At 43.8% G+C, this 17,413-nt stretch overlaps 1 protein-coding gene across 1 annotated transcript in view; it reads left to right on the top strand.

Moving 5' to 3' along the window:
* The first annotated feature begins 6,688 nt into the window (after positions 1-6,688).
* The window catches only part of LOC132893453 (zinc finger protein 420-like), a 34,045-nt gene continuing 23,320 nt past the window's right edge, over positions 6,689-17,413 (top strand). Inside the window, exons 1-6 of the mRNA XM_060932608.1 lie at positions 6,689-6,857; positions 7,478-7,613; positions 8,107-8,378; positions 9,618-9,685; positions 9,809-9,957; positions 12,326-13,572. Coding sequence (XP_060788591.1) covers positions 6,807-6,857; positions 7,478-7,613; positions 8,107-8,378; positions 9,618-9,685; positions 9,809-9,957; positions 12,326-13,572 — 1,923 coding nt within the window. The 5' untranslated portion in view covers positions 6,689-6,806. The remainder of the gene's footprint in view (positions 6,858-7,477; positions 7,614-8,106; positions 8,379-9,617; positions 9,686-9,808; positions 9,958-12,325; positions 13,573-17,413) is intronic.

Raw genomic sequence — 17,413 nt, 5'->3', positions numbered from 1 at the left:
TTCTTCTGTCATCTTACTTCTGGTGAAGCTGTAGTATTTTTGCATCCAGAAAAATTTACAATGCAGTCTTTAACATGAAGTGGTTGCCACTCAGAACTCCAGGCCAGGTTCTCCAAGTTCTTTGCTCTTTTTAACAATTTAAGTTGTTTATTTGAAGGTGTGGTCTGCACTCACACGGCAAGTTCCACATGTCCACATACCCTTGGCTATATATATCACTATCTTTCTGGAATGGATCAATATATATGGGACCTTTTCATCCTTCCAGGTTTGTTACCAGAGCTAATCTTCACAGGGTGAATTTACTTCTGCTACAGCAACAACAATGCAGTGATGTAAAGAAAAATGGAATAATATCACCTAACATTAGCAAGACGTGCTATCGGTGATAACTTTACCAAGTTTCACCTCGCCACAGTTTGATCATTTTGAAATAATACATGCATTACCAGTTGACTCAATGTCGTGCTACACGTCATCAATGGTACCAGCAATTAACGCTACCACACCCTGAAAGCTACAAATTAATGAGCCATAGGCAAATATTTATTTGAATACAGATATTACAACAAATGCTCAAATTGATGCTGTTGGATTTTGCAACACTTGTATTCTGTGTATACACAAATATCTAATATTTCTTAATTATCAAAACTAATGTTGTTACATGTAGAGATGATTGTTCTGGCTCGATTCTGATACATGACTGGCTTCAGATGGCCCCAAAGAAAAAATCAAGTTCAATTCAATTTTCTTTTGTTAGTTTTGAAGGCATTTTGGATCTGAAATAAAAAGAAATGTATTAAATTTCATATAAGGAAAAATGTCTACGAATCCAGACTTTTTGAGAAATGCTGTAGATTATATTGAGCTTGGAATTCTTCACTGTGTAATTCACCAACAATTCTGGACCAGTGACTGTTAAAGACATGGACAGCGTAATGTCTCTCAAGAGTGAAGCAACCACAGGTCTAGCGTCCCTGCCGTCTGGCTGTAGTGTAAAGTGTAGCTCTGCCCTTTCCCTGAAACCTGTGTTCAGCAAGTCTCAAGCTGTTTCCCTTCCTCTCCATAGGCCCTGTGACTGTGGAATTGACCTTCTCCCCAGCACTGCACCACCCAAGGGGCAACTTTTACTCTCTCTCTCCCTCTGAAAGGCAAGCCATGGATAAGAACATCACCGAGTCCTTAGCAGCTGGAATTATTCATCCCTCCTCTTCTCCTGCAGGGGCAGGATTCTTTTTTTGTGTAGAAGGAGGACAAATCCTTGTGCCCTTGCATTGATTATCGGAGGTTAAATTACCTCACCATCAAGAACCCTTACCCCTACCTCTCATGACTATGGCCTTTGAGTTACTCCAGGGAGCCCAGATTTTCACCAAGCTAGACCTCCACAATGCTTACCACCTCGTGAGGATCAGGGAAGGGGACAAATGGAAGACGGCATTCAACACCCCCACAGGCCACTACGAATATCTCGTGGTCCCGTTCGGCCTGACTAATGCTTCTGTGGTTTTCCAGGCCCTCGTTAATGATGTCCTGAGGGACTACCTTAACCTTTTTGTTTATGTGGACAATATATTGATTTTTTCCTGCTCCCTTGATGAACACTGCATCCACGTCAGGTAGGTCCTTCAACGACTCTTGGAAAATAAACTCTTCGTTAAGGCTGAAAAATGTGAGTTCCATAGAAGCTCTGTCTCCTTTCTGGGCTTCATTATCTCCCCCGCACAGATTCAGATGGACCCCCTGAAACTCAAGGCAGTTGCTGACTGGCCCACCCCATCCTCTCAGTGAGAACTCCAGCAGTTGCTTGGGTTTGCGAATTTCTACAGGCGATTCATCAGGAACTTTAGTATGGTAGCTGGGCCCCTCACGGCTCTAACTTCCACCAAGGTCCCTTTTCAGGTGGGGGGGAAGGGGCCGAGAAGGTGTTCGAGCTCAAACAAAGGTTCACGTCAGCACCCATACTCATCATTCCAGATCCGTCCCGGCAGTTCGTGGTTGATGTTGATGCTTCAGAGTCAGGGGTCGGAGCCATATTGTCCCAAGATCTAGTGACAACAAGCTTCATCCTTGCTCCTTCTTCTCTCATCGGCTTTCCCCCTCTGAGAGAAACTACGACGTTGGCAATAGGAACTGTTGGCTGTGAAACTGGCCTTGGAAGAATGGAGACATTGGTTGGAGGGGTCAGACCTTCCCTTCATCTTATGGACAGATCACAAGAACCTCGAATACCTCAGGACTGCCAAGCGCCTCGATTCTCGCCAGGCCTGATGGTCAGTCTCTCTTTTCTCGCTTCAGGTTCACACTTTCCTCCCACCCAGGCTCTAAGAATGGTAAGCCCGATGCCTTGTCCAGAATGTTCTCTCCCTTCCAGGAGGAATTGACCTCCCCTGAGACCATCCTTCCTCCACGGTGCCTGGTGGGGGCTGCTCTGCTAGAGGTGGAAACCCTGATCCAGAAGGCCCATGAGCATGACCCAGGGCCTAGTAACGCACCTCCTAACCATCTTTTTGTTCCTGTTTGTGTGGGCACAGGTGTTGCAGTGATAGTCATAGTTCCAGAATGGCATGCCACCCAGGAGCAGCCCGGACTCTGGCACTCATCCGACAATGTTTTTGGTGGCCATCCATCAAGGAGGACGTCCAGAGGTTTGTGGCAGCTTGCGATATCTGTGCCAGGAACAAGACTGGCAACAGATCCCCTGCTGGCCTGCTGAGACCCCTTCCTGTTCCCCACTGACCCTGGTCACACATAGCCCTGGACTTCGTCACAGGACTCCCTAATTTATGTGGCAATACTTGTATCCTCACTGTCGTCGACCGTTTTTCTAAAGCTGTTCATTTTATCCCCCTGCCCAAGCTTCCCACTGCCAAAGAGACCACCGAATTGTTTTTTGCCTACACTGACTCCCCACAGACATCGTGTCTGACCGTGGACCCCAGTTCTCCGCCCAATTCTGGAAAGCTTTCTGTAAACTCATTGGTGCTTCTTGCAGTCTCTCTTCAGGTTTCCACCCTCAGACCAATGGACAGACGGAATGGGCCAACCAGGAGCTGGAAGTGGCCCTCAGGTGCATGGTGTCCAAGGATGCCACCTCCTGAAGCAAGACCCTTCCTTGGATAGAGTATGCTCACAACTCCTTACCCACCTCTGCTACAGGTCTTTCCCCCTTCCAGTGCTCTCTGGGTTACCAACCACCACTCTTCCCCATCCAAGAAGAAGTAGTCACCATGCCCTCTGCCCAGGTGTTTGTGCACCACTGCAGGAGAACGTGGGCATTGACCAGGAAGAAGCTCCTACGTTCTGTCAAGATGTTTAACGAGCAAGCCGACAAATACCGCTCAGCAGCTCTCATCTATCGGGTGGGGCAGCGGGTAATGCTCTCCACTCACAGCCTGCCCCTCAAGATGGTCTCCCGCAAATTGGCTCCCAGGTTAATAGGGCCCTTCCCCGTCTCCAAAGTAATCAATCCCTGCTCTGTAAGACTATCTCTGCCCGTAACCATGTGCCGTATTCACCCAAATTTCCATGTCTCCCAAGTCAAACCCCTTGTCTCCAGTTCCCTATCCCCACTCTCCAAACCCCCTCCTCCTCCCAGGTTCATAGATGGTGGTGAGGTCTTCATGGTCAGGAGGTTGCTGAAGGTACGATGCTGAGGCAGAGGACTCCAGTACCTGGTTGATTGGGAGGGGTATGGTCCTGAGGAGAGGAGCTGGGTTCCTGCTAGGTTCATCAGGGATCACACCCTCATCATGGACTTCCACCAACAACATCCTGAGGCACTCCCTAAGGCGCCTGGAGGCACCCATTGAAGGGGGGGGGGGTACTGTCACAGTCCGGTCTAGTTCATCCATGCCTGAGTTTGTGGGACTTCCATGCCAGCTCCAGGCCGGATCCAGGACAGGAATTCAGTCCTGCCCTGCTGTAGGCCATTTTCCCAGACGTGGCACTCTCACACCTGCTACCACTCCTCTCCCATCAGCCAGGGCATTCTTAAGAGCTGTTTGGAGCTACTCCCAGTTGCCAGACTGTCTCTTGCAGACTTTCCTCGCCTCGCTACAGCCCTTTGGTATTGTGACTTCTCGATTCCCCCTGCCTGTATCGTTCCATGTTTTTTTTTTTTTGTCTAGTTTTCTGTCCAGTTTTTGCCCCTGTTGTACCTGCCTGTTCCTTTGGATTGTGTTTTTTGCTTCCTCTGCCTGGGTTTCTCTTGTCCCTGTTTTCTTCATTTTTTGTGAAGATTTTTCTGTCCTGTTTTTGTCCCTGACCATGCCTGCCTGCTCTTCTGTGTTTTGACCTCTTGGCCCATTCTTTGACCACTGATTTTTGCCTGAGTCCTATTGTACCTCTGCCCTGTACTTTATTAAAGAAGTTTCTTTTTGTACACTGCCTGCCTTGAGTCTGCTCTTGGGTCCTCACTTCACCTCAGCTTGCCATTTCTGACACCAGCCTTTTCAGCAATGACCTCCTGTGGCTTACCCTCCTTGTGGAGCGTGTCAATGATCATCTTCTGGGCAACTGTCAAGTCAGCAGTCTTCCCCATGATTGTGGTTGCGTGTACACAGGAAATTTTCCTGAGTAAAATTTACTCAAACGGAAGAAATGTTACTCTACGCCAGATAACATTTGGTCCCTCTCTAAAAGTTTTCTTCAGTTTGAGTAAATTTTACTCAGGAAAATTTCCAGTGTTCTGAACCAGACCAAGAGACACATGGTATTTATACTGTTTGAATAGTCATTTACTAAAACTTGAAGTGAAATATTGCAATATTTTGAGATTTTTAAAAAATGTTTGCACTGTGGTCCATAATTATCAATATTAAAATAGAAAAATGCTTCAAACACTTTAGTTTATATGTAATGACTCTGGACTATATTAAATTTTCACTTTCATAAATTAAATTAAATTAAAAAAATTTCAATCAAAAATTTAATCAAAAAATTAAATTTTTTGAGATGCACCTGTAAGCTCATTTCCAAGGTGGAACACTGCCTAAAAATAAATCTCCTATTTGGGACATCATATCTCCAATAAAACATAAACTGCTTCACAAAAACCCTGACAGCGAGCATGTTTGATCTGATGGCCATGAACGTCATGAAATCCAGTCGTCCTGGCATCATGTTCATGACTTCAGGGAGTTTAACCTGGCATTTTAATTTTTGTAAAAATTGCTGTGTTTTATAATTTGTTTAATAAATAAGTTTAGCATTTTAACCTGAACATGAACCACTTGTTAAGTGTTATGGGTAAGAAATGATTACACTGGTACAGGTCCAGAAGTTGTGTATGTTTGAGAACATAGACATATAAACATAGACGCTGCATTGAGCTGGTGGCCCGTTGCTGGGATACGTCAGAGTGTCCGCCATATTGGATGTGGCAAATCTTCCCCGTAAACCAATGCAAGTAAATGGACTGAACTTCATAAAGCCCCTTTCTACAATAATATTTAACTCGATGCCTTTTATTCACCCATTAAGACACATGTATATATTTGGGAAACAAACAGGCATCAAATCAACATATATAACTTTTAATGTGATGGTTATAAATAGTGTGTGAAATACCCTGTACACTGCAAACTAGCGACAGATCCGCGATAGATAGCTCAGGTAAGCTAATCAGTCAGCATACCGTAGCAAGCTACCAAAACCTGAGGCCACAATAACCAACCTACAAGACTGAATATGATAAATGATGGAAATAGTGGAAAAACTGGAAACAGTGAATGAAAATAAAAATGTACTGTTTTATTTATTGAGTCACCACACAGACCTGCTCTCGCTGAATAAAGTGAGCTGAATGAGCGCCAAACTGAGTTCGGCCAGGTTCTAACGTCATACCAAAACAAACTACATCACTGATTCCTTCACATTCAGAAAGGTTAAAAACATTCATCATACGTTCAAAAACGTTCATCATAGTGTGGCGCTGTATTCTCTAATTCTCACTGCTTATAACTCTACACCCCCCCGGTGGAGATGAGCTGGGAAACTGAAGACTGAAGGAGCAGCTCCCTCTCTGATCCTGACTGTCTGACCTGTTCTGTCCAAATCCTCCGTTCTGAAGTGTTCACTGCAGAGCATGGATGACAGAGTAGCAGAAAACCCTTCCCGTCGCACAGCTGTCTCCCACTGCTTTTTCATCTCTTTATTTTTGGGAAACCTACATAGTATGTGAAAAGTTAGCTAAGCAACTAACAACAATCAGCGTAGTTGCAAAGGAAATACTTCGTTGTTTGGAGACAGGTTTCACCGAGCGGCTATTATGCGTGAGACTTCATATTAGCCACAAAGTCAGAAAAATCTGTTTGTAAAATTATGTTATAATGACCAAATACAATGAAAAGTATTTTTCCAGTCTCACCTGTGAAAGGTAATCCCATGTGATCTCGTTTGGACGGTAAACCTGTTGGTACAGTTAAACGCAGCACATGAATGAGGCATCTTTATTCTCGGCTACTGTCTAGACGCTATACCAGAGACGGTTGAAGAATCTCCACTTTGCCACATCCAATATGGCGGCGAGGATGACGTATGATTCTACGCAGAATGCGGCGTCTATGTTTATATGTCTATGGTTTGAGAAAAGACACAGTAGAGCACTTTAGACAGCTCTGAACTCACCATAAACACTCCATTCCTGTTGGTGGCGGTAATGTGCTGAGTTTTACACTGAAGAAGAAGAGGAAAATCTCTGCAGTACTTGATCCTCTTCACATATCTTTAATTTAAAAGCTAATTCTTAACCAGTTATGGTGATTTGACCTTTTTTCAGGATTATTATTATTAGGCTGTTTATGATGGAACCATCAGAAATCAGCACGTGTTCTAGACCTCCTGAGTCCCAGGTAAAGGTTACTGATGCAGCCTTATGTTTATTCCTGTCTTTAAGAATGTACAGCTGAGTATTGAACAGATAGAATAACAAGCACAACGCTCATTTTCAGGTGAGAAAATCCAATACAATCACAGCAGGTGTTAATTTGTGCATGGACAGGCTGTGCTACAGCACAACTCTTTGTCAGAAATTGTTAAGCAGAATAACCCACAGTGCACAGGGGTCAAGTTAATGCTGAAAGTACAAAACCAATGGAATTAAACCTTCCTGTTGAGCTTGCTACCAGTGTTTCAGTTTACTGGCAGGTTTCGAGGTTTAAGAGGCACGCCGATAATTTCACACTTCTTCTTCTAGCACGTGTTCCCCACCCTGGTCCTGGAGTTCCCCCTGTTCCTCACATTTTACTGTTTTCTAGGAAAGAGGGAACTAGGTGGTAGTGATGGAGGAGAAAGGAAGGTGTGGTAGTGATGGGGGAGAGGGCATGAGGTGTTAGTGATGGAGGAGAGGGGAAGATGCAGTACTGATGGAGTAGAAGTAGAGACGGTAATGATGGTATGTAGGTGAACCTGCTGTACAAAAGTTTTATTTACTTTCTTTGTTGAATAATTGTTATTGTTCTTTGGTCATTAGCTTTCTGAGGATGTGAAGACAGAGACTTGTACAATGTCAAGTGGAAACTCATCAAGTGTTGTGGGACACGTCATTCCCACAGACCAAGAGAACAGAGAATTCCCAAAGGAGGAGCCTGAAGATGAAGACTACCTTTGTAAGACAGTTGTCCCAAAATATGCTTCATTTGAAATCACACCCTGATTCATTCATTCACTGTTTACTATACTGGGGGTGGGTTTCCCAAAAGCCTCTTAACGCTAAGAGCTTCTTAACTAGGAGAGAGAGTGTTCATTGTGCTGCTCGCCCTACCATTTAACGATGAGCTTTGCGCTGCAATGCTTTTGAGAAACTCAGGTCTGATTGTTCAGAGTTGAGCAGCAGTGAAAGGAAACACCAGGAATATTACACATTCTCTCGACAGAAAGTATGATGCCATTCTTTAATGAATTTAGAGTATAATTATTGCTGGCAAATTGCTGTAGTATAACAGGAATACAAGACTTCGGAGTGATCACAGTAACTCCACTTCATCACACCATGTATATAAATTTGCAAGTGAAACATCTTGACACATACATGCAGAAGAAACTTTACAAAGAAAACCTATTTTTTCCATTTCTTGCTTTTCTTATATCTTCTCTTTCCAGACTGTGAGCACTGCAGGTCCTTCTTTACCAATGAATGTAATGTTCATGGTCCAGCTGTCTTTGTCCCTGACACTCCTGTTCCTATGGGAGTTGCTGACCGAGCCATACAAACCCTTCCACAAGGTCTAGAAGTTCGAGAGTCTAGTATTCCTGAGGCAGGCCTGGGTGTCTTCAATAAAGGCGAGATTATTCCAGTTGGTGTGCACTTTGGACCCTATGAGGGAGATCTGGTAGACAAAGAGGAAGCTATGAACAGTAACTACTCTTGGGTGGTGAGTTTGGATCTCAAAAAATATTATTTAATTCATATAGCATGCTTGGTTCTATTTGATTTAGATTCAGATCCCTAATAAGTAACCCAGAGGCAAAAGTGGCAAGTAAAACAATCATTGAAATGACATGCAGAAGAAGAGAAACTGTGCGTGTCAACCGGATAGGTTTTTTTTTTTTTAAATATACAGAGTACAGCCATATAAAGAAAAAGTAAATTGTACAAAATGTGCTTAGAGAATGTTTGGTAAAAGCATGTATTGGACTCTAAGAATAAGTGCAAGAATGTCTTTATAATCGCAGCAGCAAATTAACAGGAAATGCAAGTCCTTACAGTATCCTGGTGAGATTGTCCACTAAAACAGGAATACAGGTCATGGGCAAAAAGCATTTTGGGGTCAGGGTTTTTCAGTCAGAGTTCCAACCCCATCACAGTACTGGAACAGCATTGGTTAAAGTAGTAAATGACCTACTTTTGGCCTGTATTCGGCTTGGGTCTTCTTGTATGCATCACTTGATCGCAATGCAGCTTACATTGCATTATTCTTATAGAATTCAAGAAGGGAAGGGCACAGCTCTCATCTAACTGACTGTTATCAGTTTGCATACACAAGTAAAATTCCAAAAGGTTTTGTTGTTCTGCCAATACTTTTACAGTTTCTTACAGTTTCAATTCTACAATATCCTGTAACTTCTAAGAATTTTTCCTGTAAACATTAAGACAGGCGGTGGTGATGCATTGGTTAGCACTGCCAACGGGGCATTTCTGTGTGGAATTTGTATGTTCTCTACATGTCTGCATGGATTTCCTCTGTGTGCTCTGGTTTCCCCTACCATCCAGAGGCATGCAGTTAGGTTAACTCACTGCAACTGGCAATAGTTGAGAGGAGAAAACCTCTATAATAATCCAGTAGAAGGCAACAGGAAACAGTACTGTAGTTCTTCCATATACTTTGATGGCTGGAAGAAAAGGCCATCAGAACAGCCATGTCACTGCAGTGATATGCCAAATAGAGAGAAAATCATTAAGACTTTTCTGTGCTCATCCTAGAACATGATGCATCTCCTTTAAAATCTGGTTCCTCTCAAGGGTTCATCGGGGGGGTTTTCTTTGACACTCTTGCCTCTGGCTTGCGCAGTCGGGATCTAAATCTACAATTGGATTTCTGTAACAGTCTATTTTTAAAAGCACAATACAAATGCAATACAGTTGAATAATGTATGCTAGTATTTTCCCCCAGATATACAAATATAATCAAAGTGAGGAATACATAGATGCTAAGAAAGAGACACATGCTAACTGGATGAGGTGAGGAGCACAAGCTAAAATCTTCTGATTATTGTGTATTTGTTTAGATTTTTAGCGTTGGTAGGTTTTTTTAAGTCATTGTTGATTTTTACAGTTCCTTTTCTTTCTCCCTCCTTCTCTCAGGTATGTGAATTGCGCTTCTAATAATGAAGAGCAAAATCTTGTGGCATTCCAGTATCAAGGGAGAATTCTATATCGCTGCTGTCAAAACATTAAACCAGGACAGGAGCTCTTGGTGTGGTCTGAAGAGGAGCATGCTAAAGATTTTGACAGTATGTTTGACTGCCTCATTAAGAAGTAGTGTTCAGCTGACGATGGTATAACTAAACATAGTTCTTTTAAATATGTCTTATTTGGTCTTGGAAGGGATTTGGGGATTAAAAACATGATGTATGGTCAGTGTTTATCACCTTAGTTTTTTTTCCAAACAAATATCAAGAACAACTAAAGTCTAGTCTTTAGCATCTATGGCATAGTATTGTTCCCTGTGCAGCTGCCTGAGATGGTGCCATTTTAAGAACCTTCAGTTTTGTATGGAATCAGAGCTGTGCTTAAAATGCAGACAGCTGTGAAGGGATGAAGCTTGTCTATGGCATGTAATGACTTCCTGCAGAGACAGGCAGAACAGATATAGGCAGAGGCGCTTTTATTTCTCTTGGGAGAAAGCGCAGAGAGTGGAGTGCAGGTGTGAGATGGGATAGAATCTTCTGGTGCAGTGGTTGGTAGTAGGGGCATTTGGGGTGCATGCGATGGCAGTTGTTGTGGGCTGCCATCCCATGCATTGACAAGTTTCAGTCAGCGACTAAGACTAAATTTCATATTCTTGTCAAAATTAACACAGCTCTGGTGTTTTGTAGACCGTGAACAGGACATAGGATAGGAGGTCCCAGTTTGGCTCCCTCCTTGTCTACTGATCTGTTTCAGCTGCAACAACTGACAAAGATCAATCATTAAATTTGAGTTATGGGCATACCTTGGTCAGTCAGGAGGTCCTTGGGGATCCCAACTTAGCTGGAGGGTGAGTTCACTGATGATATTTTGGGATGTGGCCGTCCAGAATTGGACCACCTCAGGGTATCAGAAGAAGAAGCCTTTGTCATATGCACACTCAAGCACAGTGAAATTTGTCCTCTGTACTTAACCCATCTGAAGCAGTGAACACATGCATACGCGCGCACACAAGTGAGCAATGAGTGCACACATACCCAGAGCAGTGGGCAGCTATACTACAGCGCCCGGGGAGCAGTTGGGGGTTAGGTGCCTTGCTCAAGGGCACTTCAGCCCAAGGCTGGCCCATGTTAACCTAACCGTGTGTCTTTGGACTGTGGGGGAAACTGGAGCACCCGGAGGAAACCCATGCAGACACGGGGAGAACATGCAAACTCCACACAGAAAGGCCACCATGGGCCGCTGGGCTCGAGCCCCGAACCTTCTTGCTGTGAAGCGACTGCTAACCACTACACCACCGTGCCGCCCAGGTGGCATAGGTCATGATCACCAGTATGTATTTGTGCCCCCAGGCAGGCTTTAGCAGTGGCCCCATGAGTTCCATGCCTACCTGCTCAAAGGGCACCCCAATAATAGGTAGGGGGATGAGTGGGGCTTGTACAGGCTTCTTGGGGGAGGTGCATTGGCACTGAGCGCACCACTGGAAGAAGTTGCAGACTTCTGCCTCTCTGCTGTACCAGTGGAAGCAATCCCTCAGCATCTTTAAGGTGTAGTAGACCCCTTAATGGCCCCCTAGTGGGTGGGATTGGGCTAGGTGCATTAAGATGGTAATCTTGGAGCAGGAAACTACTAAGAGGTTACATGCTTGCCCTTTGCGCTCTGTGTGGTAGTATAGCAAGCCTCCCTGGATCAGGAAGTACGAGGTGGAGAGAGCTTAGTCACTGTGCTGGTCTTCATGCCAACTGTGTTTTAGCTGGTGGTCCTCCTTCTGTTCCTGTCCAAATTCCCCTCATTAATTGCCTGGTGAGACAGAGGAAAGCAGGTTTTTGTTGTGGTCTGACTCACCCTCTGCTCCAGCATCAGCACTGTCCTCCTCTTTTTGTCCCGCCCAGACTTTCCCGATAAGAAGTAAAACAGGACGTTCAGGCACCAACCTGATCAATAAAGGTCTCTCACCTCTCCAGTTCCCAACCTGGACCTCGGCAGTGAGGACCTCTCGGACATCCCCATGGACGCAGGAGACTGAGATGCTCCTGAAGGTTTTAATTAGGGGATCTGTAGTGGGGTGGGGGTCGGGGTCTGGGTCTGTATTCATGTGTGCATTCTCCATCAGTGGAACGACTCACAACAGTGACTGGCAGAACACAGACACGGGCAGAAGTGAATTGGCAGGTTAAGAAACTTATTTCACGGGTAGGGAACATGAAATAGTGGCTTGGCCACACTGCTTGTGGAGATCGAACACAGATTTCTTTGAGATATTCTGTTACTTAGTCCACTAGAACTAAACCAAATCAGTTCTCTCGTTCTGCCTCATTCCACTGACTCAACAAAGTGCATACCAGTCCTTTTTAAAGGAGACCACAATAAGTACACGTTTATCAACACTGTGTTATTCCTAACGTTGTTTAATAATCTTGTTGGCATTTCACATATTTAAAATTTAACATTTTTTGTTTTGCTTTGCTTCAGAAATGAACGTCACTCTGCTGCAAGTTATCTCTTGCTCCCTGCGTCCACTTTGGTATAAATCTTGTATTAGGAGATGCCAGTATGGCAAATATGAGCAACCACAGAAATCCAGAGAGATAAAATATACAGAGAATCCAATGCTCACAAGAAGCCCTGATAGTCAGCAATCATCTTGTAGCACTCTCATTCACCAGTGCTCAGACTGTGAAAAGAGTTTTACTCATCTACGTCATCTCAAAGAACACCAGCACATTCGCACAGGAGAGAAGCCCTATCACTGCTCACAGTGTGGGAAGAATTTTACTAAACGCAGCACTCTGCGACGACACAGTCGTACTCACACAGGAGAGAAACCGCATCACTGCACACAGTGCGGGAAGAGTTTTACTCACCGCAGTTCTCTCCAACGCCACCAGCGGATTCATACAGGAGATAAGCCGTATCAGTGCTCACATTGTGGCAAAAGTTTTACTTACAGCAATTCTCTCCAACAACACCAGCGCATTCACACAGGCGGAAAGCCCTGTCAGTGCTCACAGTGTGGAAAGAGCTTTACTCGAGAGCGTCATCTTCAAGCACACCAGCACGTTCACACGGGAGAGAAGCCGTATCACTGCTCACAGTGCGGGGAGAGTTTTACTCACAGTAGTACTTTCCAACTACACCAACGGATTCACACAGGAGAGAAGCCATATCCCTGCTCACAGTGTGAGAAAAGTTTTACTCACTACAGTGTCCTCCAAATTCACCAGCACATTCATACAGGAGAGAAGCCCCATCAGTGCTCACAGTGTGGAAAGAGTTTTAATCGAGACAGTACTCTCCAACGGCACCAACGTATTCACACAGGCCAGAAGCCGTATCACTGCTCAGAGTGTGCAAAGAGTTTTAATCAACAGGGTTCTCTCCTACGGCACCAGCGCATTCACTCCGGAGAGAAACCACATCACTGCACAGAGTGTGGGAAGAGTTTTACTCAAGCGAATACTCTCCAGTTACACCAACACGTTCACACAGGAGAGAAACCGCATCAGTGCCCACAGTGCGGGAAGCGTTTTACTCAACCGAGTCATCTCCAGCAACACCAGCGCATTCACACTGGAGAGAAACCATATTACTGCACAGAGTGTGGCAAGAATTTTACTCAAGCGAGTACTCTCCAGCAACACCAGCGCGTTCACACTGGAGAGAAACCATATCACTGCTCACAGTGCGGGAAGCGTTTTACTCACTCCGGTAATCTCCAAGTACACAAGCTCATTCACACCAGCGAGAAGTCATCCCACTGCGCCCAGTGTGGGAAGAGAGTTAATAAGAGAGGTAGTCTCAAAGCACACCAGTGCATTAACACAGGAGAGAAACCGTGTTAGAATAAAACCAGTGCTCAGTATGTCTACAGATATTTACTTATGCTAGAACATTAAAAACACACACGTGCACTCACACAAAGACATTGTGACGTGATCAAATCAAGAAACACTGCACTTTTGCATAAACTTTATAATCTTGGTGGTTTTAAATGATTTAAAATGATGATGCTTTAAGAACCAAAATGTTAATTAAATAATTGTTTCTGATTTCACATTTTTATTTAATTGTTTTCTGTATTTTCTTGGGTATAAAGCTAATTCTCTCAGAAGAAAATATGTATGTATTTGAAGACTTATTTTTTGTGGCGATGAATATACTGTATTATTACATTTTCATAATCTTTTGATGTTTTAAACATATAAACTTGACTGAAATGTTTTACCTCACACATTGTATTGGGCTCTCTTAAATGAAATTAAAAGCAGTACACTTTCATTCATGTGATATGCTAGATAGCCAAAAATATATGAGCACATGAATATCACATCTATATGAACTTGAACCTCAGTTTGTTTACTGTAATGGTCTCTATTGGGAATGGTTTCCGTTAGATTTCATATCATGACTTCAGCAAGTTGCAGATCAGACAGTGATGCTTGGTGAAAAGGCCTGGCTTTAATTTGCAATTCATCCCACAGTTATTTCATACGGTTTCAGCCAGTTGGGTTCTTGCAGGCCAGTTGGGTTCTTGCAGGCCAGTCAAGTTCTGCCACACCAAACATGGCACACGGTTTCTTCATGGACCTCACTTTGTGCAGGGCAACATTATCATTGCTGAATCATGATAATCAGGCTAAAACAAACTAATGCTGAAAGTCAAAGGCACATAATTCTCTATTATGCCATTGTATCACTTACCATTTTGAGTTCCCTTCACTGGAACTGAAGGGCCTGGAACTATCTGCATAAATTTGCCTTTAGCTGTCCAGAGAGTGTGGAAGACAAAAACAATGGGGATGTTTTAAAGCAAAGACAGATGTCTTGATAGAGTCTGCTCATCTCATCTCATTATCTCTAGCCGCTTTATCCTTCTACAGGGTCGCAGGCAAGCTGGAGCCTATCCCAGCTGACTACGGGCGAAAGGCGGGGTACACCCTGGACAAGTTGCCAGGTCATCACAGGGCTGACACATAGACACAGACAACCATTCACACTCACATTCACACCTACGGTCAATTTAGAGTCACCAGTTAACCTAACCTGCATGTCTTTGGACTGTGGGGGAAACCGGAGCACCCGGAGGAAACCCACGCGGACACGGGGAGAACATGCAAACTCCGCACAGAAAGGCCCTCGCCAGCCACGGGGCTCGAACCCGGACCTTCTTGCTGTGAGGCAACAGCGCTAACCACTACTCCACCGTGCCGCCCAGATTCTGCTCATGAAAACCATAAACAAGAGTGGAGACAAGACACACCCTTGACTGCATCCAACACACACCTTAAAATTTGGAGACAACTCTCACTGCATTCCATACAGAGACTAGATCACGTGTAATAGTGTCCCAGGCACCCCTTACTCCTGCAGTACCTCCCACAATAAATGTCGACACACACAATCACAGGCTTTTGTCAAATTTGTAAAAAAAAAAAAAAGGTAGATTAGATTCAATTTTATTGTCATTATGCAGAGTACAGGTACAAAGCCAATGAAATGCAGTTAACATCTAACCAGAAGTCCAAAATACAGTATTATTTACAGGTAAGTACCAGAAATAAGTACTGTAGCATAGTCATGCTATGTGTTACAGTATGAACAGGTAGACAGGATTAATGTAAACCCTCAAAGAGTAAAGAACTGGTTCACTGTTCCATAGCTTGGATGGAACTTGCACTGTTCCCTTTAAATCCTGGGTTCAGCTACAGGATGAGTCTCCTCAGCAGAACCCTGACAGAGACATTTCCTGGGAGGCTTAGGAGTGTGATTTCCCCATCATTGGAACACACAGACTCTGGTCCCCCATCCAAGAGGTTTGTTAACAACACAGCATTAAATCCACCCATGAAAGAGATGTATTCTGCATGAAGTTCAGGAAGCAGTGATGCGTGTATTCTTAAAGAGGCTGGCTCACTCTTCCCAGAATCTTCTCCACCAAGTAGCGAGTCGCCATTTTCAATGCTCGCAATAACAATTCTGCAACATCCTAGGCCATACGTCTTAAATTGTGACATGACATTGAAGATGTTTTGCCAATGTATCTATATTTTAAATTTTTTGAACGATTTGTGCTGTTTTCGTATGGTTATTCCTTTGTAATGGATCTGAAGGAAAGAAAAGATAAAATGTGTTTTGTTCAAAGCTTCCACATTTGACATGTAGATCAAGAAGATAATTTGAGATGGGTTTCAAAGGGATCACTAACAGTGAATTTGTGGAGTTTTTCTGCACAGAGAGCTAGCAGGTACTAATACTGGACTTATATAGAGCTATTTCCGTGAGTTCAATAGCACTGGACTCATCCTTTCTTACAGCTGAATAGTGAAGGACACAGCTCAACATGGCTGAGTTGAAGGCATATAAAGGCGCCGCTGGCAGCTGCCATACTACTAGTGCTCAGATACTCACAGTTAACCTAACCACATGTCTTTTCACCTGGAGGAAACCCACATGGACATGGGGAGAACATGCAAACTCAACGCAGAAAGGCTCCCCTTCGGCCACTGGGCTCGAACCCAGAACCTTCTTGCTGTGAGGCAACAGTGCTGACCACTACACCACCGTGCTGCCTTGTGGTTGCATGCTTTCAAAACTAAAACAACGAAGTGGATTCTGGGAAGGGAGAGTCGCCCCTTTAACTACCCAAGAACTAAAAAACTTGAAACAACCTTTACCAAAATCCAAATGTCTGTTGGTTATCTGGCCTGGTCAAGATGTAGTGCATAAAAATCAGTAAATGGTTAAGATCTAATATCCAAGGACGCGTTATCCTAATGGGCTTCATGGGCAGCTGCCCAGGGCCTTGGCCACTAGGGGGCCTCAGAGGTAGCGAGATCGGAAAATATGAAACGATATTTTCAGAAGTTTTGATCATATTGATAACATTTTTGATGCATTTCGTCACCCGTAAGGAAGCTCACCTTGTCCCGACGCATAAATCACCCGTCATTGTCAATATGATCACTGTCCACCATGTCTTCACACACTACGCCAGCTTGAGTTCAATGATTTAATTAATGACTTCGCTTTCCAGAAAAGTAGGAAAGTGCCCTTGTAAGTTGACCCATGGCTGTCAAACTGAATGCGCTAAGCTGTGTGCCGCTGCTGTTTGGGACATTACGTGTGTGAAAGGATGAAATGTTTCACACAGCCTAACATTTTGAGATTTATTTCTGAGAAGCAAGATATTTTTCTTTCTTTGTTATCGCTCTTTGTTTTCACAAGTTAAAAGTCGCCTGGATTCCAAAATGAAAACAAACGGTTATATACCAAATGAATGTTCTTGTTCTGAATACTAAAGAAACTGTTGTAGGCCTCGGTTATGTTCTTGACATGTTGTTCATTGACTCACTCATTCAAAGGCTTCTTGAGGCTAAACTTTAGGTAACCAGACTTGTTAACCGTGATGTCTGATGGATTTTTTCACCATGCAATTGCCTATTTCACCATTGCTTTTTCTCGATTAAATAGGTGTTGATGGATATAAAGTTTTATCGTTCAATAGTGTTTCTAATTGTGCCACTGTCATTATTTAAGTTTCTGTGTCTAGTTAGACAGGCA

The sequence above is a fragment of the Neoarius graeffei genome, chromosome 10 (assembly GCF_027579695.1).
Source record: "Neoarius graeffei isolate fNeoGra1 chromosome 10, fNeoGra1.pri, whole genome shotgun sequence".
In the NCBI taxonomy this organism is placed as follows: domain Eukaryota; kingdom Metazoa; phylum Chordata; class Actinopteri; order Siluriformes; family Ariidae; genus Neoarius; species Neoarius graeffei.
The sequence above is the reverse complement of the archived record's forward strand: the minus strand, read 5'-3'. Positions and strand labels throughout refer to the sequence as shown.